The 23667-nt window shown below is 43.5% G+C and overlaps 1 protein-coding gene across 1 annotated transcript in view; it reads right to left on the reverse strand.

The window, feature by feature from the left end:
• The window catches only part of LOC104159846 (chromosome unknown open reading frame, human C20orf196), a 40194-nt gene extending 17707 nt beyond the window's left edge, over positions 1–22487 (reverse strand). Inside the window, 2 exon segments of the mRNA XM_009697861.1 lie at positions 19789–19958; positions 22477–22487. Coding sequence (XP_009696163.1) covers positions 19789–19958; positions 22477–22487 — 181 coding nt within the window.
• Positions 22488–23667: the final 1180 nt, after the last annotated feature.

A 23667-nucleotide genomic window follows, 5' to 3' on the forward strand; every position in this document is an offset into this window, starting at 1 on the left:
CTCTCAAATTTGGCCACCCCACTGTTTTGGGATCACTCTGGTCTTACTAATAGCTACCCCAAGACCCCACAGCAATCGAGATGAGCACAATCTCAAGGCATGTCAAATTACAATATTTCTAAGGAGGCCAAATTTGCCCCTAGTTGTAGCAGTACAGCTCTGTAATAAAGTATTCCTTTCCATAGCTTAGCTGCAAAGAGAACAGGGCTAAGTTTGATCACTACACATTCATTTAGTACCAGTCTGGAAAGGCAAAATCTGGTTTCAGTGCACAGCTGAGAAAAGGTAAACTGGTAGGAGAGACTCCTGCCACATCATTTCAGAAGGATTTCCTTCTGAAACCATCTTACTCTTAAGAAGTGGTTAGACTGGTTTGTTGTTTGTTTTCTTAACAGGAAGATCTACAGCAGTGAAACCATCGGTATGATCCCAGAAAGACTTCAACACAAACGCAGTTAGACATTGGCATCTAGAAACAGCACAGTGGTTTTGTTCTGTTCTACAGGGAAGAAGATTTTGGCAAACTAAGGATGTAACAAAGCAGGTTACTAGTCTGAAGTATTAAAATCAGCCACACACACTTTTTAAAGGTGGATTATTGCCTGAAAGATACCATTAGGTTTTATATCACTTCATTCTATGACCAGCTCTTCAGCGTGCTGTAGAGATAGCAGTCAACTAATCCATAACTGAATAGGAAGGTTCATCTACAAATATTTTATTGCCAGGTATTGTTAATACGAGAGAAGTCATGAAAAATTTAAGTGACTGAATATTTTGTGCATGTGTGTGGGAATAGCACAGGCAAAACCAGCATTTTGTTTTCTGTGTGAAGAATCACATTTGCCAACAACGCATGTTCGTCCTCTTTCACCACATGATTTAACTCATCCTGGTGGGTATGCATTTCACAGTTGCTAATTATGGAGCATGACGCTTACGTTCTGCATATCAGATCCAACTTTCAAACTCATTTTTGCTCTTGTTCTCTGCAAAAGAATGATTCCTCTTCTTTCTCTTAAGAGAAAAAAATTCAGAGCTAGATCCTCATCAGGAATAAATCACTGTCTCCATTAACTATCAGCAGATTATTGAAAACTAATAGCAATATGCAATTTCTTAACAATGCAAAAATATTTCCCTTTATATTCCAAGATTGCTGGGCTGAAGAATACCTGTATTTCCTCACATTCAGTCTAACACAGGAACGACACTCATTGGCACAAACTCAGTGACTCAGCCACTGGAGCTAATTTCACTTCTGGAATGCTGCCACAGGCTCTGTAGATGATTCACATGCGCACACATGCTATTAGACAAGTGCCTCATATAAAATAATAATTAGCGGCAATAACAAACAAAGCACTGGTGCAGCATGAAATAAGATTTTCCCAAGTTATTTTATTTTGCATCTTCTGTTGCCTTCATTATATTTTAATTAAAACTGCATCAGGAGAAAAATTAACCTAGGAATAACCTCATTAGACATCCAGAGAAGCAGCAATGTAAAGCAATGTTAAATTCAGCTGGGATTGCAGATGGTAGCTCTGTAAATCAGGTTCTGCTTCAATTCAGCAATTCCAACAGAAAGTTCACCCCTTCAAGAAATTGCTACTGAATTATAAGATAGCATGAAACAGATCCCACTTGTGCCATACCATGACCAGGAGTAAAGATGATATATTTCTCTACAATCTTTATAGACCATAGCTGCTTAAATCATTAAATTCAGAATAAATTTGTATTATGAACAGTACAGAAGAACTTGGGGCTAGGCAACGGGTCAGCATAGCAAGGGTGAGTACTCCTTAGGTCTGTACAAGTTACCATATTTTTACGTCTGCTACTGGTGGGTTATCCGCTAACAGAGTAAAATACTACTGTAAAATTTACTTATGCACAAATATAACCTAAGCTGTGGACCAAAAAAAAGGGTTTTGTTTTATTTTCAAGTAACAGTACTTAAGAGGCACAGATTATTGAAGGCAAGAGTTGTACACATTAAAGCATTGGTATCAGCTTTGCTGTTGCAGAATGGGAATATCTCTTACTCTTCTCTAAAGGGGAAAGGAAGGAGGTGCCAGGCAGGATCAGATCAGAAGTATATCTAGTCTAATTTGCCCCCTCACTTGTGGTCTGTTCTACGTGGCAACAGGGAAACACGGTAATGTGGATATGTAGGTGTGATCTGACACTTGAAATTAGGCAGCAATTAGTACAAGCCTTGAAACACCACCCTATGTATCCAATATATCAGCAACCTTTGTGTCAGCAAGAACTATTGATTTAGCTTGTTCTTATTATCCAAATCAGTGTATAATCCCCTTTCTCAATACTGCTAAGTTCTTAGCCTCAATAATTTCCTGCAGCACTGAGTTTTATAATCTAATTACCTGCTGTGTAAGGAAGTGCTTGACTTCAATTCTACTCCCTTTCCTTCTCCTCATCTTCCAACACATGCAGAACCAACATTCAGATTCCTCTCTAGATTATTATTTTCTGGATTTAACTATCTTTAAAAAAAAAAAAAAAAAAGTTTTGCATAATTCTTTGAGATAGAAGTATGCATATAAAACGGACCACTATGGAAGTACCAAAGCCCCCATTCATTTAGAAAACATTATAGTGTACTTGTCTGCTTTCCCATGCTTACTCTTCTCTGGTTCTTTTTGTCTCATCTTTTTGTATTTAAAAAAAACCAAACCAAACAAACTTCTCCTATCAGGCATCACAGACTGTACAAAGCTGGGACCTCCTTCAGTACTAACACGCATCATAGTATTACTTACGAGATGTATAAAATAGTCTGTGGGCATTTATGGAAGGTAGGAATGCAAAGGGCTTACTTTCTCGACAAACTCAAATAACTTTTGGAATAAGATCATCTCTAGAACATAGGCAGCCTCACCTTTCTAAAATACAGTCAGCTTGCAAAACTCAAGCCACCACTTGCTTCCACCTCTACCCAGGAAGAAACATAGAGAGCACAACTAAAAATCCCTCAACGTCCTGAAAAGAACAGCAAGCAGCAGCACGTAGCACAAAATATTGTCATTTGCTTGCCAATGCTTATTACGGCAATAAATAACCAGCCGCCTGCTACCCTTCACATATACCCTCAGCATGGAGGCTCGCTGTAAACACAGAAGCACTGCTCAGTCTGACAGCATTCCATCTGCCTGTGGATGAAATTTTATAGGAATATATATGTGCATGCGTAAGCCAGCCAAGGGGCTCAGCTACTATGAAATCTACAGCATACAACAGCAAGAAGGAAGGAGGGTGGGCTGGGGGGTTGTTAAACTCATGAAATGAAGGAAGAAATCAGATGCAGGAGGGCTCCAAGATAAAACTTCATGTACTATAACCCACACTGATGCTGAATCACTGGCCTACGTTGTTTTGTTTAAAAAAAAATATTGTGGATGATGAAAGTGTGCTATATTTTATACTCACAGTCTGCTACTAAAGGGTTATGAGTCACTATTTTTTGTGCTTTTATGCTGCAGCGTCATCAGCTGCACACCAATGAGCTCAGCGAAGTAAAACAGAAACAGGCAAAAAAATTGAGACCTGAATTAAGACACACAGAGAACTAGTTTAAATCCAGTGCCAGTTCCCTGACTGACGTCATTCATTCATTTGACAAGTATCTGAGCTGGGAGGCTTTAGGAAAATTTCATCTGGACCCAATCCATGTGGGGTGGTACAAGCCAGGCGTTACAGAGGGGAAGCAAGGAGACATCAAGAGCAGCACGTGAATGCAAAGGCAAGGGCTAAATAACTACACACGAACCCAGGAAAAGATTCCACAATGATCCCCAAAATCCTGGGATTAATCCAGGTCACATCACTGCAGAGAGCAGGGGCCTCCAGTCACAAGATGGTAATGGTTGTCCAGGCAGCAGCGCTATGTCCTACCTCACCACACGGCTATGGAGCATCCCTTGCAACACTCCAGGCCCTGGACCCACCGTAAGCTCTATGCAGGCACAGGAAATGAAGACATCCCTGCCCACAGCCTCCTGCCCAGCTCTTACTCCAAGTTTGCCATGGCAGAATTGGGTAGGAATAAGCTGCATCCTCTCACAGCAGTAAGTCTGGCCTCTACACTAAGCAGAGTCCTGGGAACACAGAAAGGAATATAGCTTCTCATTTCAAAAGCACCAGCATCCCTTTTTTCTCCTCTCCCTTGCCACCAGCCACAGAGGATTCCCCAAGATGTATTTCTCTGTTGTCAATTCACAGCAGTACCTAAAGAAGTTTCAAAGGCAGGGAATAAATTCAGAAGCAATAAGAGACCATGGCACACAGGGCAGATGTATCTTGTTTTCTCTTGCTGCACTTCAATGACAACTGTCAGTGCAGACCCTTTTGGGGCCACTCTAGATCATTTTTCCAGCACATAGTCGCACTATATGTCCAAGAAAATGTCTGAATGATAGAGAGCTACGTGTAGTGAAAGTCGCCCGGTGAAAAGGAGAAAGACAGACTGCGCGTAAATGATCATCGGTGTAAAAGATGCCCAAAAGCAGCTGAACTTCATACAGAGAATTTAGGTCTCTGAGGGTCCTCCAAGGTGTTTTGCATAACAGGACAGGCGAATCTGACAAACTACAAGACAAAACCCCTACATTTAGAATTAGACCAGGAAATTAAAAAAATCTTGCTAATAGAGTAATGAAGAAACATCCTCCATTACTGTAAAGGTTCACTGCTTAGGCCATGCGTACAGGCACATATACCTTATCTCAGTGACATTCAGACACGCTCAAGAGATACCGGTATTTCAGCACACAGTGCTCTGGCATACACTGCTTACATAAGCTATCCCTGCAAATTGGTAATAAAAGAAAATTCTCTGATTATTTACTTATGCAGCTCCAGGGTGCTGTTTGCTATCCCAGCAGTAACTACGATGAATTACATAAAAACACCATCAGAGCAGGAGGAACACACGTACAAACATGCTCCTACATGTGGCACGATGCAAACCACTGCCCTTCTGTGGACTGCAGCAGAAGGCAGGTGAAGCATGCACCCACAGCCATATACTTGAGAAAACCAAGCAGAAATTAAAGCCGCTGCCAGCAAACCAGCATATTTAAAAGAACGAACATGGAAACAAGAGGTTTTAAAGAGACTTGAGGAGTGACATTTCTTATTTATGCATTGTATCACCAGAGCATCAAACTGCCCTCTAAACTACAAACACTGCTCACAACTGGACTGGAGGGGATAGGCCTCAGAGCATCTGATTAAATGTGTGAAGCTCAGGGTTTACTGGAAGCTCTGTAGCATCATTACCTGGGTTCTCTGAGTACAGCTGCAGGCTGATGCAGATTTCAGGCCAATGCAGTTATACTGCTTCCCCAAATATCCACACTAACCTGGGTCACCCACACAGCACCACGCTATCAAAGAAATATCCTGGCGGGCTGGCACAGGATGGCCTCAGTGTGGCTTTCCAAGCCAATTTGCCCTTTTTCATTGTTCTGTCCTACCCAGACATCCTTCATGATTTAAATTGGGATTTTTAAGCCATTTTCACAGATCTTTACCACCCACACGAGTGACGCAGCTGACAAGCTGAGACACCGAGGCATGCTCTGCAGACAGCAGGGAAGGGTAATGCTGTTTTTACATAACAAGGTTATCACAGGCATTTCATGTTTTGCCACTTGCTGGCTACTCAACACAGATATATATGTCTTGGGTCATTTTTGCAGTATCTGCACTACAACAAGACCATAACATCAAGCTGCAAAGAGCAGCTTTATTAAACAAGAAAGGAGCCAACATCTTGGGAGCCCCACACAAAGAATCTAACACTGATGAAAAGATGCCATGAACAAGTCACACTCCTATACAACCTTCCCCAGTTATTTCAATTACTTAAGGACTCATGCCATGCATGTTAATTTTTCTTCAAGAAACAATAAAGTATATTGTGGAGACGTTTCAGCTGTACAGCAGTTCTTACACTACAAAGTGACTGGAAATATTCATGCATACACCAGCACGTTTCACAGCTGCTATTACTGTATGATTGTAGCACTTGTTACAAAAACGCATACCCTGGCTTACAGGCCTCATGACTGCTTTCTAGCTTCTCCTCTCTAGCTGTTAAGGAAAATCAGAGTTTCACTGAAATTGTTTCCTACAAAAGATGCTTCTCCTCTTTAAAAGCAGAACTAAAAATGGGACAAGTCTAACCTGGATACCCTACAGCAGGGTCTGCAGGAGCTATAATCTAACTCCTTTGTGTTACCGTTCTCTGTGGTCTTTGCCCCTTGTGTAGCTCTCATGTCTGTGAATCTTTTAATGCAAACTTCTTGCATGATTTTAAAGCTAAAAACCACATCCTAGAGGTTTTGGGTTTTTTTTAACAAAAAAAGGAAATCAAACCTTTTTCTCCATAGTAGTAGAGAAAGTGAACTTCTTTCTCTGCCTCCCAATGTTTCAAACATACAGCACTCACTGCTCAGACATACATTGAAATCTGGTTCATATTATCCTTGTTTAGACATATACCAGCGTGGAAAACTCAATCCAACTTTTAGAGGAACACAGAATTGCAAGAGGGATGGAGGACTTCTGGACTTCACATCAGAAAGAAGAGATGAAGGGAACCAGACATTCACTCTGCTGTGGTGAGGGGGCAGCTCCCAATCCAGCATGAGAGCAGATTTGGAAGGATACATTCATCTCTGGGATCCATTCTCAGGTGTCACAGCCTCTGTACACCAGATCACAGGGAAATCCTGTCAAAGCTTTGGTGTTGTAAAGCAGGGTCACTTTATGAAATCTCCTACAGGCCTGAGGAGAGATTCTCAAAGTTGGGAAACAACACAGCAGAGAAGGAAAGTTTGTCTTCCTGCAACATGGCCTTCCTCCAGACTCTGCAAAGAAGCCTGGAAGAAAAAATGATGATTTTGTCCTTCTGCTGCACACAAGCGGCACACAAATTCACTGCTACATCAGGAAAGCAGGGGACATTCTCCCAGCCCTCTGCACTTTGCTTGGTGAAATACTTTTTGGATACTTGGATCCAAACAACATGAACACACTGATCAATAGTCACTTCCCAATGGTAAGTAGTACAGCTATGGAAGGTTATCTAGGAATTCAGCATATAAAAACATAACTTGTCTGAAAAAGAGGAAATGTACTGCAGTTACAATGGTAACCCAAGGTATAGAAGGAACACTGCCCAGCTCGCATACATGTGCAAAATATTCTCTCCATCACTGCCATTGCTATCCATCTTCCCATACCCTTCCAGCCCTACAATTACATCAGTGATTGTTCCTAGAGCTCCTCAGCTTTGAAATAACAACAAAATTCATCAAAGTCTATTAGCTATAGATTAAAAAACAAAACCCATTTTTGCACAGGATTCCTGGCCTCTCCCTCAACCTCACAGACAGTTTAATTTCCTCTTTCCTGAATCCTATCCTGCGCTTTCATTCAACCCATATCCTTTCTATTGCCACTTCAGCATCCTTGCACAGAGGCACAATATTGCTGAAGGGAACGGAGTCAGGCAATGAAGCAGATGAGGATCTCTGCAAGAGCAGGCTGTGCTTTCGATACTAATCGTGTGAAGGAAATGGCCCCCACTGCTTGCTCAAAGCCATCACCTGAGTGAGAAGCAGGTGGTAAAAATAGTCCCTGGGCAAGACTGAGCCCGATGAGTCAAAACAAGACATTTCTCTCTTTTATAAAAATCTAATGGAACTTGAAGAATTTATACTACAGCTTTGCACTAAAATAACTGTCATGGGAAAATACCAATCTCTAAGCCCCATCTTGCCTGTGACAAACCAGAGGCTCATGCTGTGGTAGGCCAAACTCCACTGCACTGGAACATTCAGTAAACCCCTTGCAGCCACACACAGAAGCATGGAAGAGCACCAACACCAGTGTGCTCTGGTATCATGGGCATTAGTGTATGTGGGAGTCATGCTCTTGAAGGATGAGTCAAGGAACAATATTTACTTGCTGAAATATTGTCCTAGGCCATGGCTTCCATGCTGGCCACCCAGAGACATCGGATGACAGACAGACCTGTTAACAGAGTGTTTCCCTGAAGATTCTGAAGCCCAACTAAAGACAATTTATAGACAAATTTGTTTCAGATGGGAGCTCAGTGTAGTGAAGGCAGCCATCCCAAGTGGATCTTTGTTTTACAGTGGACTATTAACTTCAGTAAACACTCTGCTCCCTCCAGCAGCATCAGTTGACTGCCAACATCTGGCATCCAGTTGCTCCAGGACAGCTCCACCTCCACTGATGACTCCAAGGGGTGAGGAACAGAGCTAATGTCTTTGAAAATGTTGAGTAGGGTAACAAAAGAAAGCTTCAAGCACAGAAGAAACTTTATATTACATACACAATAAAAACCTATTTATGAAACGGGGAAGCGCAGGGAAGCGCCCATTAATGAGGAACCCAAAGCAAGGATGATCTTTTCAGCCATGTCTGCACTGTATTTTGCAGCTCTACAGAGCCAGTAGCACCTGGCTACCCAAGACATCCCCATCCTGACCTCTTGGTCAGTAAGAATTCTTGAGGTCTTCTTGTACTGCCTCAAAAATTCTTATTTGTCCCCATAGTATTTAACGGCATTGTGGTGGTTACAAATGATGGCTGAAAGGCACAGGCTTTATATGGTCTAAACTTGTCTATCATTCTTCTGTAAAACATATACCTGAATGGTTTTTGTTCTCAATCTACAATTTTGCATCTCGAAGGAGTCCACATCTGTACTTCAGAGCACAGAAAATGATTCATAAAGAATTGAACAAAGTCTTGCTCTCTGTCATTTATTTACAGGATTTCATTCCTTTTTATTTAAACCACTAACACTCACTAACTGGCCTAGTAAAATAAAACAGCATTGGCATAAGCACGTACAAAATTGCCTCGCAGCCACCTTAGGAACAACTGCCATAATGACGTTACTGCAGTCTGGATTAGATTAGGTCACAGCAATGGACAAACACTGATAGATATGATGACAGAAATAAAAGCCCAGGTTAGAAAGACAGTTTAGATAAAGATAAGGAAGAAATGGCCCACAGGGACCCTTACACCACAGCTGCAGAGAAAGGCAAGATTAAAAGAGCCCAGTCCTACTGGTGGGCAGACCGAGCTCTATGCACCTACGACAGGTCCCACTGGCTGGCACTGATGCGTGCTGACAGTGTGGCTGCTATTGCCAGCAAATGAACTAGGCCTCTCTCACGCCAGACACCTGGTAAATGATTAATGAGATCTAAAATAGGTATATATTGTTTCTATATGCCAAGGGTGCACTTTTTAAAGCTTTATGATATTCTACAGCTAACAGCCAGCCTGCTGTCATCAGTGTAAAGCAAAGCATTCATGGGCGGTCATCTCCAGTAGATGGAGCTTTAAGAAAAGCTACAAATGCACTTGTTATAATAATGAAATGAGCTGTATGGCATCATGAAAGCAGGTATGAGCTTTGTGCAGCCTCCTTTTTAAAATGAATACCAACAATGGTTTGTTATCATGACTTTTTATATAGAAAAGTAGATTCCCCTCCTCGCTCAACATTCAGTAAATCCCCGCACTGGCTACTGAAGTAGGATCACATTTATTTTCCGGAACCTGACACACAGGCCTCTCTGACCTTTTTAAATCACTAAAATACTGTCTTCACATTTTAGTTTTGCCATTTCAAGTCTAAGCCAAACCCTTAAGCCTTATAACCAGGAAGGACCGGAAAACCACCTTGGAAAATACAAGGACTACAAGCACAGCAAACATCAAAGGCAGATGCCGAGCAAACATTTTATTGAAAACTGTGCCAGCAGGGTTTTGTAAGTAAAGCCAATAAAAACCATGAAGGTTCCTGAAATAAAAGTCCAGCAGTTAGGGTTGATTTAGGGATCATGTTGAAGACTCAGCACAGAGCACAGGGTGGGAGGACAGCATTTAGGACTTCTAGTCTTTAATTACAGGCTGACAGAGTAAGTATTTCCATGCTGTTTTGAGGACCATCTCCTGAAAGGTCTGTATACTTTTGGGGATAAAAAGGACCATATTACCCCAAATCCACAGCAGGTAGGTGGCTGTCTGTGGACAACGGAGACGTGGGGGGAAAAAACACCACCACAATTTAGCACAGAACAGGAGACAAGGCAGTAAAAGTGCAAAAGCAAGGAATATTATAAGGGAAGGAAAGAAGAGAACAAAGCATGAGAACAAAGTGCAGTAAACAAAAAGACCAGTAAAAGAGCAAAAGACAACTTTGACATATTTGCAGGGATCCTAGGCATACATTATTAGGTAGTAAGAGACCTTTCAAGAGAGCACCTTTTTGAGACCACTGTACTAACCCGGGCATGCTTCAGTGCCCAACAAGGAAAGACTTCCCTTCCTTCAATACAGGTACCAAACTGGGGAGAAAAAGAGAGAAAAAGAAAAAAATCTAGCAAAACAATGCACAGAGAACTAAAAGCAGGGACAGACTGCTCTGAGCTATGTCACAGACATTGCACTGTGCACAGTTCTTGTCCCCAGATCTCTCAAAGATCACTGACAAACTAGAAGGGACACACAGAAGGAGAGTCTAAAGCTGCATCAAGTCTTGGAATGGCTTTTTTCACAGTCCCACTCCCATATCAAGAGAGACAGAGAGCTCCAAAAGCAGTCAGACAAACTCCTGGAAGGATCATTCACCAGGAGCTAGTGACACAGTGATATGCCATCTGTGGCTCCTAAACCAGAAGTCCTGAAAACTAAAGGGTTGCAGAGATGGGATCATTTTTGTGTGTACTGCTCTTAAATATCACTGTTACCTGCTGCTGAAGACAAGTTACCACTCAAGCAATCTTCACTCTGACCCACTTTGGGCATTCTCATACCACCCTGTACTGCATTTCCTTCTTTGGAGATGATGCTTGTTGTATTGTGTGTCACTCAGAACTGACAAAACCGCTTAAATCCAAAGTTCATTTGTGTGAAGCCTTGTCAATCAGACTCTGCCACCTCATATGTCCTGGAAAGGTGGCTCAGTATTTGCTAATGAGGAGTCTGAAGCATTTAAGAGAAATCTCCATAAAGTGAATGGTGTCTGAAAAAATAATTTGACACATTTCTGCACACAGGAAAACAGAACCTCACTAAAAATCTTCTAGCAATGTAAGGGATGCAGCAGCATACATTCAGTTAGTAAGCCTTGCTACGTATAAGCACATTTGGCAACTCAGTATCCAGGCTTTAGATCATATAGTGCACCACAGCAATTCTGCGTCATCTTCACAACATACGGACTTTACATTTAAAATGGAAAATAACCTAAAGAGTTATGAGCTACCTCAAAAACATGTCATCTTCTCAATGGTGAATGGGACGAACGTGTTCTCTGATTCATGGCTTAACAGTTCCATCGGGAGTATTTACTGTTCCTTACTCTGAATCTTTTTTCACCACCTCTGACCAAACAAGGACTTAAATAAACTTCCTTCAAAAGTTTAAAACAACAGGTTCTTTGTACCTGGATCAGACAGATGCAAGGTGCTGCTGGGCTCTGTTATCCCAGAAGGCAGCTAGAGACTTCACTGTCCTCTGGACAGCCGATAGCTGTGGAGCACACCATTGTTGCTGCCCCATGGAGCTTATCAGCCATGCGAGTGAGATGCACGGAGCCCACAGGTACAAGGAACAGAGACCACAGCGGCGAAGAGCCAGACCCAGGATCACAGAGCAGACCAGCAGCAGTCAGTGCAACTGATTTGACAGGAAAAGCACTGTAAGAAGGTTGGATAAGAGCAGAATTTGGCTTTGAGCAAACACATTCCATCTTGAATGTGTGGCATATCTCTTTGCCTCAACTCATTAACTGGTAAGGATATACCCAGGATTTCTACACCCTTTAAATACATGGCAACACCTTTGCAGAACGGTGATTCCAGGAAAAGAAAAAGACCATCTCTGGAAGTCTGACTGAGATCACAAATCTCATCAGTTCTTTGCTATTATATTTCACCTGAACTACTTCCTGGGTAAGAAAGTGGCAAATCTTAAGGTGCACGCACCTTCAGCCACAAGGTCTCCCGCCTTCCCCATGAGGACTTAGCACTAAATACTAGAAAGCAGACATGTTTTGCGAGCTTGAAGAAATGTATCAATGCAGTGCAGAGGAAGTGTTCAGTCCTGCAGGGAGCTGAGCAGCCGGCTCCCTGGACAGTCAGGGGAAGCAGAGTCACTGAGCTCTTTGCAGGGCTGTGCTGTACAGACCCAAATCAGTATTAGCTGTCATCAGCAGGGAGCTCTGGATCAGTCCCTACCTGTGAAAGTTACTGTCCAGTACCAGAAACAAAAACTTCACCTCTGTCATGCTCATTAGAGCTGGAGAAGCCCTAAATCCAGCACCACAAACACATGTATACACATACCATTAAAAAGAACCCCCAAATCAGTACCCCCGTTACCTTCCACAGATACTTAGTCTGTTGCACTTATTAACAAAAGGTGACTCATTAAGCAATGGCCATTTGTTACAGGTCAGGCCCACTCCTAAAGCTACCATGCAGATGAGCCGCTAGCTCCTAGCTCTACAGTAACCATGCAGTAGTTCTCAGTACAAGGCTACAGCATCCAGTTACAAATTTGATAGGCAACTGCTTAGGACTGGCTTTAGGGAGGAAACAAAACTCCTGCCAACATTTAGAACCACTTAGAAACATTTAGAAACTTACAACATTTAGAACAATTTAGAAACCACTTCACTGCTTAAAGTTTGATGGGAGCATCCCAAATTGGAAATCAACCCATTCTGTTTCTGCCTACCAAACCCTCTTTTTCTGAGAAAGAAAATATCAGCTGGGTAGCAGAAGAAAACTCACTCTGAGCAGAAGATGCAACTACAAACAAGTCAATACAAAACCTCAGACTAGCACACACAGTTGCGCTGCACAGTTTTTCCCCAGCACCTCTGAGAGACAAAGTCCCAAGCTCTCCTTTATGCATAGAACCGCAGAATCCGATCAGATTAACTTCTGTCCATAAGCACAACTCCTTCTCTTTGTTACTGAAGCATTTCCTCTGGACTTGATTTCTAATTATTTAAGGTTTACTACAAATTGTTCATTTTCGGAGAACATGGAGGTACTCTGAAGCATTAAAGTCTAAAAGGCAAGTCACATGTCTCAGTTTTTTCTCTTACTAAGTATAGTGCTCTAATTCTCCTTAAAATAGGATTAGTTTTCTTCCTCAGACTGTGAAGAATAAAGCACTGTCTTTTTCTCTTCCAGGATTTATTTTTGGCTGGATGCTTTATGTAACACATTCTTGAAAAATTAATTTACGAAAGATGTAAGATCTTCGGTGACCCAGTGGTGCTGAGTACTTTATTTTTTGTGTCGTGTGGTTTCCCTGTATTCCTTTTATGTAAGGTAGCATGAATTCCACTTTGCAGCTTCACTCAATATTCAACACAACTGGGCCACAAAGAGACGCCTGGAAAGTTACACTGCCGAACTCACCAGAGTCACGTAGCTACCCAACCCCATTACTTCAGTGGAGCCACATAAATTCAAGTCCACTGAGCACATGCCCCACTGGATCACAACATCTACACAAAAATATTAGGATTTGAAACATTTCAGCTTTTTTTTCCTCTTGAGAAGAGGTAAATACTTAATACTCTTGAGAGTATTAAGAAAAATCTAGTACTTTGCTCATATTTGACAGTGTACTTGGCTAAAAATCATCAATTAAAGAAAAATACACATTCACTTGAAACAGGTTCTTCTTCGCTTTTGATAAGCTAAACAAATCACCCGCCTTGACAAATAACTGGATGTTTATACCAGTATCAGGGATAAAAGAGGAAGTTGCTAAAAACAGAACTTTAGGAAAGGCTACAAAAATTACAGTTGTGCCCAAAAAAAGCTTAATATAACCAAGCTTTAAAGACTCTTCATTTCCACATCAAAACCACATCCCAGCAGGGCTGTAATTGTAATAGACAGAAGTAGGAAGGCTATTCCCAGACAAAACCAAATACTTCACCAAGAGGCAACATTAGCCACCTTATGCCAAGATTCAGTAAACAATGAGCAGCCAACGCTCCTCAGAAGTATTCCCACATCAGCCTTTGGGATTTAACATCATTTCTCAACAGCAGTAAACCGACACAGGGCTGAGCTCGGTATGCTGACATACAGCCCCACCACCAGCTGGAAGACAAAAAAAAGATCACCAGCCCTCTAAGTTGCAAGCACACAAGGCATCTGAAACCGGTAACACTGCTCACTAGAGGGCAGCAGGAAACAAACCAAAACCACTAAAAATCCACTAATTCCCAAAATAGGGGCCATGATCTTCATCAAGGCCAAGGTAGTTATGCACAGGTCATCTGCCTTAAAAAAACAATTAATTCAGACAGCGTTTGGGATCACAGTTCAAACCAAAGCAGGTTTGCGAGTGGGAGAGCATGTTAACTTCTTGCAGTCAAAGGAGACTCTTCAGAACAGCACAAAGCACCTTTTCACAGCACCCTCCCCCTTCACCAAAAAGTAAAGTATTCTTAGGGTGATCTGTACCTTTTTGGTAAAGGGAGACTATCAGAGGTTTCTGTACCTAACCACATCAGCCTGGAGTGCCAGTACAAGTCCTTTTAAGCTCAGCTTTGGCTCAGTCTGAAAGCCATTTAAAATATCACACCTGTTTTAGATTTACAAAGTTACACAGACCTCTTAAATGAGACTATATGTAAAGGTCTTTAGCCTTCAGGTTGTCCTCGGTGTGGCCAGACAAGCTATTTCGGAAATTCTGCAACTTTCGGTAGTGGTAGCTCAGAGGGCCAAGCTATAATTTCTATACCAAGTAATGAATGAACACACTGAGTTCTGGGCTGAACTGAATCTCCAAGCACCCATGAAGTGCCAGCCCTGAAAGGTTGCTGCTGACATGGCAAGTACAGCCTGCTCCTTTCATTTGCAGCTTCTATGTCAGCACTTGTGCACAACTCCCGTACAGAAAAAGCACAAACCATGCCAGACTTCTTCAGTAAACACAACCCACTTCTGCAAAAGAGATTAAGTAACTCTTGACAGGCAAGTGGACATGGTAAACAAGAGAGAGCATTTAAGGACAAGTCAGAACACATGCACCAACATCAGCGTGACTCCTCACTTGCTAATAAAAGACATACCACTGCAAAGCTAGGCATGTAAATTCACTGGGTATGTATAGCATTTTTTTCAGAGGAATCCCAATTGCCTATAAAACTGACAGGTGTGTTAACAGGCTGGAAACCTCTACTTTATTTAATGTACATGCTTGGTTGAATGAAAATCCAGAAAGCAACCGAACAGTCCAAAAATCGTGATGGTTTTTATTTTTAAACTGGGATAATCTTGTGATCAGGTGTCCTTTTGATTTAAGTGGCAATTTCAGCAGCAGTGCCAGGGCCCAGACTCACTGATTTGCCTGAAGCCACTGAGTCTCCAGTGAAATGGTTCTGCTCCATTTCCCCCAAGCCCTCACGACTTGTTCCAAACAGGCTATTTTTGAAGGAAGCCTACAAAAAGCACGATTGATCAAAAAGAACCTAGAGCTTGGCTCCCCACACTGGAAAAGCAATTAATACTCTGACACTACTTTTTTCCAGACACCACCATTCTGGAAAGACTGTAACCTCATATGAAAGACAGGACACATTGCAGACCACTGTTATCTCGGCATATACCTGTGTTGCCGCCAGAAAGAACAGCTGTCCTCATCTCATCCACACAAATATTCCGGAGGCTGCCCAGCAAGCGGGGTCAATTCCCTGAGCTGACTCCTCCTGGGGCCACCTGAGTACCAGTGCTAAGGACAGAGCAGGAATAAGAAGCACGGTCAGGGCCAGCCTGGGACCCTTGCTCCATTTGAGAGGTCAGGGCAGTCCATGGAAAATAACCAAAGGTAAGCCTGGGCTCAAACCTGAAGCAAATTGCAGGAACAGAAGTAGTGCTTTTGGAGAGGCAACTAAAGGTTGAACACCTCTATCCTCCCAAACTGGCTTACATTATTTACTTTTTTTAAAAAGCTAGCCAGCTTTCAGATATACACAGGCCTCCCCAATCACACAGTGAACTGTCTACTTTCACCACCCCACCTCTCCAGCATCATCCTTCCTCTCCTACTGTCATCCTCCCTCTATTTTCTCTGTTCCTGTTTCCATGTACCTTCCTCTTCCACTGTGTGACCCTGTCTACCCATTCATTCTCCTAGGAACACAGCTTTTTAACTACTTTTAATTACAAACAAAAATCGATTAAGGAAGAAGTTACAGGACAAACAAGGAGACCTATTTTCACAAGATGGCAAGTCCCAGGGAATGGCCACAAAGGCAGATGGGGCTGAGCTCTGCCCACGCTTCAGACAGGCAGTCTCCCAAGCATAGTGCCATGGCTGAGCTCTCAAACAATGCCACCACGCTTGGTACAATCACTCCAGCGCTGCGCTGGCGAACCCAGCTCTGCCAGACCATGGAGCACAGGCAGAGCCCAGGACCCTGCCTGCACCAATCTGCAGAGCACATCTGTAGTCTATTCTCTAACCCTTTTTTAGGCTGCAATTTTTCCACGCAAAGACTATGTTTCCACTGTCCCTGGTACACTCTGGTTCAGTGCCCTACAAGAAAAAGGACCACTGCCAGTGACTTATTTCATTGGAAATAATCTTTATTAGCTGCCTTTCAAACATTAATCCAAATAATTTAAGGCTTCACCACACATATACCTGAGCGCTGCCAAGTAAGAATTTTTGCTGGCAACTTTTCTTAATCCAGGGGTAGTATTAAGGTGTTGCTGCAGCATTGTGTAACTAAGTGATGCAGATTAGAAACACTATGAACAATTAATTATTTTTCAAATTATTTTCCAATATGGGATAAAAAAAAAGGAAGCATACCAAAAGGTTCACTGATCCAATTTAATGTTCTCAGTCTGTCACCACTTAAACACTTGAATTCACTATTACAATAAGCTAAAAGTATGCATGTTTGTTCCAAGAGCAGAACCCTCACTCGTGCACAAATCCTAAACCCACTCATTTATACATAACTTAGACATTTAGTAGTATTCCCACGGGACTACTGTTTTCTTGCCTAGGGATGCCTGCTTTCAGAAGGCCCTGTTTTCATGGCTAATGGGTACTATCTTCTGCTATTACAACGGAGCCTCTCTAGACTAATAACACCTATTACTAGTGACTCAGGCACTAGGAACACCTCCCTATCCATTTCCGACTCCTGAGGCTCGCATGGCATGGTATTTTAGCCAGTCTCAGTCCAGCTCACACGGCAAATGTCAGAAAACACAGCCTGTCCTGTCAGTCTGCTTCTTTACTAAGGAAGCGGCCACATTCCCAGAGACTTAACAACCTTTTGGAAATGCTTTTGAATCACCAAGGAAGATCCTCACCCCTAACTAAAACCTTTCAACTAAAACCAAGCCCCAGGACGCAATCTTCTGGTCATACTGTGGGGTGCAAGCTATAGCCATCCCCGCTCTCCTAATTTATCTTGCATCACAGCAGCAGTTTACAATGTCTTATGAGAAAACAAACAAGCAAAGGAGGTTCCTTTCTCAAGATACCTTTGACAGAACTTGCATACTTTTTAAAACAGTCCCCCTGCCTCTTCTGCCACACTGACCAAACTCAACGGCTTTGAAGGCTGAAGTTGCATCAAAAAAGAGAGTTTAAGTGAGCATGTATATTGGTTTGACACTGTTATAAGGAGAAAGGAACCAAGATGTTCAGAGGATGAATTTGGTCTGATGTGCGTCTTGGTTATTTCACTCCCTACAGCACAGGGTAAGGAAACATTTTACAGTGTGCATTCCACAGTTACTGCGAAGTGGTTTCAGTTGAGAGGGGTCTCCAAAACAAGTGACAAAGGAGAGGGTTCCTACACCTAATCTGCCCACCTCAGCACACCTGGAATCCTTGCTGATGCCAGCGAGTGTTGGAGACAGCAAGGGGACAGGACCAGGCCTCTCGGCACACCTTGGTACTGAGCTTCAGCTACATGTTCCACACACACACCGTGAACGACCCACCCAATGCTGTCATTTGGGTTTAGAGCTGCCTATCTTCATTTCCGCATGTGTCACTGCCACTATGCCTCAGACCAGTCTTAGGACTGCTGAGTGGTCATGCAGTTCTTCTGTGCATCCCGTTCATCAGCGCAATCAAGTACAGCTGCCCGAAGCCACACTAAATGGTGTCTGAGCAACTAAGCCACCCTATGCACATTGCAGGAACTGCCTCACTGATCCCACAACTTCTTCATACCTGCGGCACAGGGCTTGTGGAATCTGAGTAGACAAATGCTTTCCAGCCTGTCTCACTGCTAGAGGAACTTCCCCCATCCTCCTCTCCCATGACAGTGGAAAAGGCTTGCTCAGGACATTCCTTGTAGTGGTGGTCACCACTCTTATGCACAAAAAATAAACCAAAACCTCACACCAGATACACTATTCCTCTAATGCAATACGGATCATGGAATGTGAGATGTATCACGGTTTAGAGTAGAGGTTACAGTAGAAGATTTGCATCATCAGTAATATAAGACAGGTGACTTCCTGGTCTGCATAGGAAAACCAAAGCAAGGATTGGTATCTACTGTTAGCAGACCTCATTACAGTTCTGGATGTCCCACAATAAGAGGTGAAGACAACTGCAGAGGCAAGCAGTCAACACCAACAGAGCTAGATTAGGCGGTAGATCCTGCTGCTTTCCTGTTTAGCATGTAAAATAGTGGAATTCCCACTGAAAGAACTCACACGTCGAATTTCAAACTAACTTCTTGGAACCAGGCTGAAGTAAACCACCCAGAGGAAGAAGAGGAGCAAACTCTACTTTTACACTAGGTAAGACTCCAAAACAACCAGAAATGTCATCAGTGATTTTCACCTGCTCAGGTGCCTTGACAAACCATCTCCACACATTATTTGCTGATCAGATTTTATTCCCCCTCCCCAATATTAAATACAATTACTACAACCTTCAGCCTAGCCAGTATAATTATATAGCAAGAAGCCTGACTGGGCCAGTGCATTTCGATTTCACACTTCTTGCCATATATTCACACTGACTGGGCTGAGGCGTGTAGTAATCAGAATGTGCCAGCTACCCCTTGATCTTCTCAGATACACCATTAGTCCTAAGAATCTGGAGCCGTGGTTGACCTAAAATGCAACTTCTGCAGGAATAAATCCTCCTTCAAGTGAGGAAACTGCTGTGTCCCAAGAGCTGAACTGAAGTAGTTCTCATCACACTCGTCATTAGCACAAACAGTCACTGTTACAATTTTAAAGTAACGGGCTACAGAGGCCACATCCTGAGCTCAGGACTGGAAGATACATGATGGGCACATGAAGAACATAAGGAAAAGTTTAAAAACATTTCTTACTGACTATGGTAATTTGAGACAGTATTTCCTACTGATGTCTGGAGGATTGCTCTGTGGGTTAGTTAAAGTAACTCTTCCTCTGAGAACACACTGAACATGAAGAAACAGTGTCGTCAAAACACTAGCAGCTGATAATATCCTCTGAACTCCTCTCCCTTGTCTCACCAACTCACAGTTCACACTGTATCTGCCAAGCTGAAACAGACTGTAGTTCTGGTAAACTGTGTTTTAAGACAGGTAGATGCACCAGTTTCAGACTGAAGTTACTCAGTCAATTGACACACTGCCTAAATAGGTAATGCACTGACTAAAGAAAAGACATGTGGAGAAACAGAAGCTGTTACCTGTGGGTGGAGAGGGAAAAGTATCCACAGAACGAAAAAGCTCCTCACTGTTTTCAAAGCTATGTGGAGGCAGAAAGCGCTCTGCTAGGTCACAAACAGATGGTAGGTCCAATATGCTGCTCTCCTCCGAGTGATGACTTGGTGACGTCTCTTTTCCTTCCATGGTCCCACTGCAGAGACACAAATGCGACTGAGCTGGGTTTTTAGAGCATGAAAATCTAAGCAGAAGTCAACAGAAATGATCTGGCATTTCTGCACTGCTTTATGAGCTGAGAGAAGCTGTTCTAGCATATTTGTACTTCATTTAAGAAAGTAAGAGCAAATTTGAAGATGTAAAGGAAGAACAACAGTAAAACCCACAGACAACAGCCCTCAGCACTAAGTAGGATAACTAGGAGTTCATAACAAATCTGTCTTTCCTAGAGGTTTCCCAGAATTACAGATTCAGGCCCCAAAACTAGAAAGCTATGGAGTATATTCCCTTCAGGGAATATTCCGTGTGCAATTTAAAAGGAAACATGTTCTACAGGGTCCCTTTCCACTGATGCTTCTAGAAGTCACAAATTAAATTCCATCCCTTCTGGCTCTGTTCATGAAGTTCATCACACTCACTAGCAGAAGGAAAGAACATCTTAAAACTTGGTAGCCTCTGTCTCACAGGGAGGGCAAGGATTTCCTGGTGTGGAGACATTAGGGCAGCTGTGTTGTATACCCTATGCACAGCGCTTTGGAAAGCTGCAGCTGAAGCATCCCCACATCCCAACACCCTCCCTCCGGAGCTCCCTCAACCAGTTCACCACCACAGAGGGCAGGAGCACACAGCTGGGTGGAGAGCAGGGCAGGGCTGGTGCCACCCAGCTCCACATCAAGGGCCACAGTGGATGGGCAACTCTTCTGGAGAGGATGAAACTAAAGTGTTCCAGTCCAGCAGCTCCAAGCACAGCACAAGGGTCTGGGACAAAAGATCAAAAGTCAAAAACTTGGTGGGGGGCAGGGGCTCACAGAATGACAGAGAGAGCAAGTAGGAAACCTTGGGCCAAAGCATGATTAGCACTGACTCAGTGCGAGGGACTCTCAAGGAAAGACATCTGCAAAGAGAGATGCAGAAGAGCCCCAAACACCATCAGTTTCCACCTGATACATCAGCCACCAGCCTTTGGCCACCCTGCACAACCCCTTGAGAGGCATCCGAGACTCTTCACTAACAGTAAAGGCTCTGAGCAGAGCACTGTTGTACTCCGGCTCACACCTCTAGCAACACCACCAAATAGAAGAGGAATTGTCCCAGTCCTTAGTACCAGGCCTTATGCCAAGAGGGCCTTCCAGGCAGGAGCTTCACTTAAAACACCCACTGAGCACTGATGATGAGATTGAGTGAGGTAAACCTGAGCTGACATCGTGTTTTTTTCCCCTCACTCAAGTAACAGATGAAGCTTTTCATGGAAAAGACATGTACAGAACAAGAGTGTTTCTAGTGAAATATGAACTTTGTTCCCAGCTCTTATAGAGACTCCAGGAGATTCTGAGCAAGTTTCTTCCTTCATCTGTTTTGTCTACTTATATGAAATACAAAAAAAGCAGATTGTGGCTATCTGCACTGCTCACTCCACCAGCTGTATCCATCTGCTGTTTTGGTAAAGAGTGATAGGACAGAGGAACCAGATCCAGTGGTCAGGCAATGGCTTGCAACTCTGCAGGCCCGTATTTATTTCCTCTTCTATAAAACAAAGAAGGCAACACACTTATCTCAGGGGCATTGTCAGTGAGGAACGTTGCAGCCACAGGGGCCAAAGACACTCCTAGAAGGGATTAGTACTGAAAAATAAAGTAAATATCCTCATCCAGATTTTTTTAAAAAAAACACCATTCCTTTGGTGCTTCTGCGTTGAGTAAACTTGTAGCTAAGATGCACCTCTGACCTTTGCAGAAGGTTGACTAACTCACTAATGAGCAGAATGGAGATGTTGGCTGTGATATGGGAAGAGACCAGCTGCCTTGCTTTGGAGGGACAAGCAAGGTCAGTGCATTCACAGAAAGCTTCCAGGAAAAACAAAGTGGAAGGTTAAAAACAAAACAAAGTACAGAACTCTCTGCCCCTCAACAGTCACTTCAGAGGGAAGCTTCTCCTCCATTGCTCTTCAGGTCTCAAAACACAGATGATCTGTGTGTAAAGAACACAGAGCAGAAACTTTCCTCAAATATTGTTTTTATGATTTTTGCTATCTTTTTTAAGTACACAAAGATTTTAGAGAACAAAATTCCCTATTTCAGTTCTTGGTCTGGAAAAAGGAAAAACACACCAAAACACTGACGAATCCTATCCCTCTAAGGGTAAGTGGGAGATTATAGCAAGAGGAGTGGCTGGTGTGGTACCACAGCAGTTTAAGGCTGTCATTGATACGGGCTGCTGTGATCCTGAACATCTCTGCCAGCTGCCTGTGCCAGCCTCCTTCCTCATATTGCCACGACAGGGCTAACAACACATACAGCCGTGTGATGATCAGGTTCAGATAAAAAAATGACCTTTTAAAAAAAAAATTCTCCCTTGGTTCAGCTCCCTCTAGTCCTCCTAAGTCAAGTATACAGCATTCTTACTCCCAAAACTGATGGTGAAACTTGTTTGTGAGGATAAGCAAGACCTCAGCTCAGGCCTGGGCCTTCAGGCATATGGAAGAGACACACTATTACCTCTGTGCCATACCTGGGAACAGCACTGACGCGGAAGCAGTCCCCTTGGACAGAGTCTGGGAGCAAACAGTTTGTTACTGCTTCAGGATCCCCTCCTTCTTCCTCCATGGTTTGTCAATTCCAGCTCACTGGAATGAAACAAACAGGTCAGTTACATGCTTTGCATCAGCTGATCAGGCTGAGGGATGGTGTGACCTTTCAAAGCACATATGCCAGCTGATGTCAACAGTTAGTCATTACATATATCACTGTTCCTCAGGTCTGGCACAGAGAAAAGCTCTTCTAGGAATTAGAAACAGCACATCTAGTAATGCCCTTGAATCTTTTGACAGCAACAGAGACCTCCTGGAAAGGGGTCGGTACACTCTAGAAATAAAGCCAAGATTTTCTTTACAAGAAGCTGCCAGATGGGCTGTTTATTCAAAACTTGTAAAGCAGAGAAGCGAATTACAGCTGCCATCCTTCCCTCCCTATTGCGGAGGAGCAGGTATTTCCCCAACAGGTTGATCTAGTGGTGCTTTGACACCAACACCGATAGCGTGTGCTGCGTCAAACCTCAACCAGGACATGTGTTTTCAGGGGGCCACATAACCCACTGTGTGCAGCAAGCCACAGGCCCACAAAACCCAAATCCTGTTTCCCACCCTCTGCCATTACCTCATTATTTTCAGTGAGCAACCAGGACAAACATACTTCCAGGAGGAAACTGGATTTTCCCCGAGATCACCCTCAATTGGTGGCACTGCACTGCTACCAGGAATTTCCCAAACGCACGCAGTCGGTCCTGCCCACACACGCCAGGCTGGCGCTGCGCCATGTGACATGTGATGGGCACATGGCTGGGTGCGAGGCACTGGCCTTACCGGCTGCCCCGCTCAGCTGGTTTTGGGGAGTGCAGGAGAGGAGGTCCTCTTCCTCCCGGTCTCGTTTCTTTCCCCCTTTCCTGCAGGCAGAGACAGGTGTTATCTCAACAACCGCTCCCCTGGCAGTGAAGGGAAACAAGAGCAACACAGGGCAGTCCCTCGCAGGCCTGGTGCGAGCCAGGACCCCCCGCGGCCTTGCCATGGCTGCCACCTCCACCCCGCGCCACTTTCTGAGAAGAAGAGCAGGCTGCAGCACCCCACGGACAGCAAAACATGGCAGAGGGGAATGCTAAAAGGGCGCCAGGGCTGCCCCGGGCCGGGCCGTACC

The sequence above is a fragment of the Cariama cristata genome, unplaced genomic scaffold (assembly GCF_000690535.1).
Source record: "Cariama cristata isolate BGI_N322 unplaced genomic scaffold, ASM69053v1 scaffold17943, whole genome shotgun sequence".
Lineage (NCBI taxonomy): Eukaryota > Metazoa > Chordata > Aves > Cariamiformes > Cariamidae > Cariama > Cariama cristata.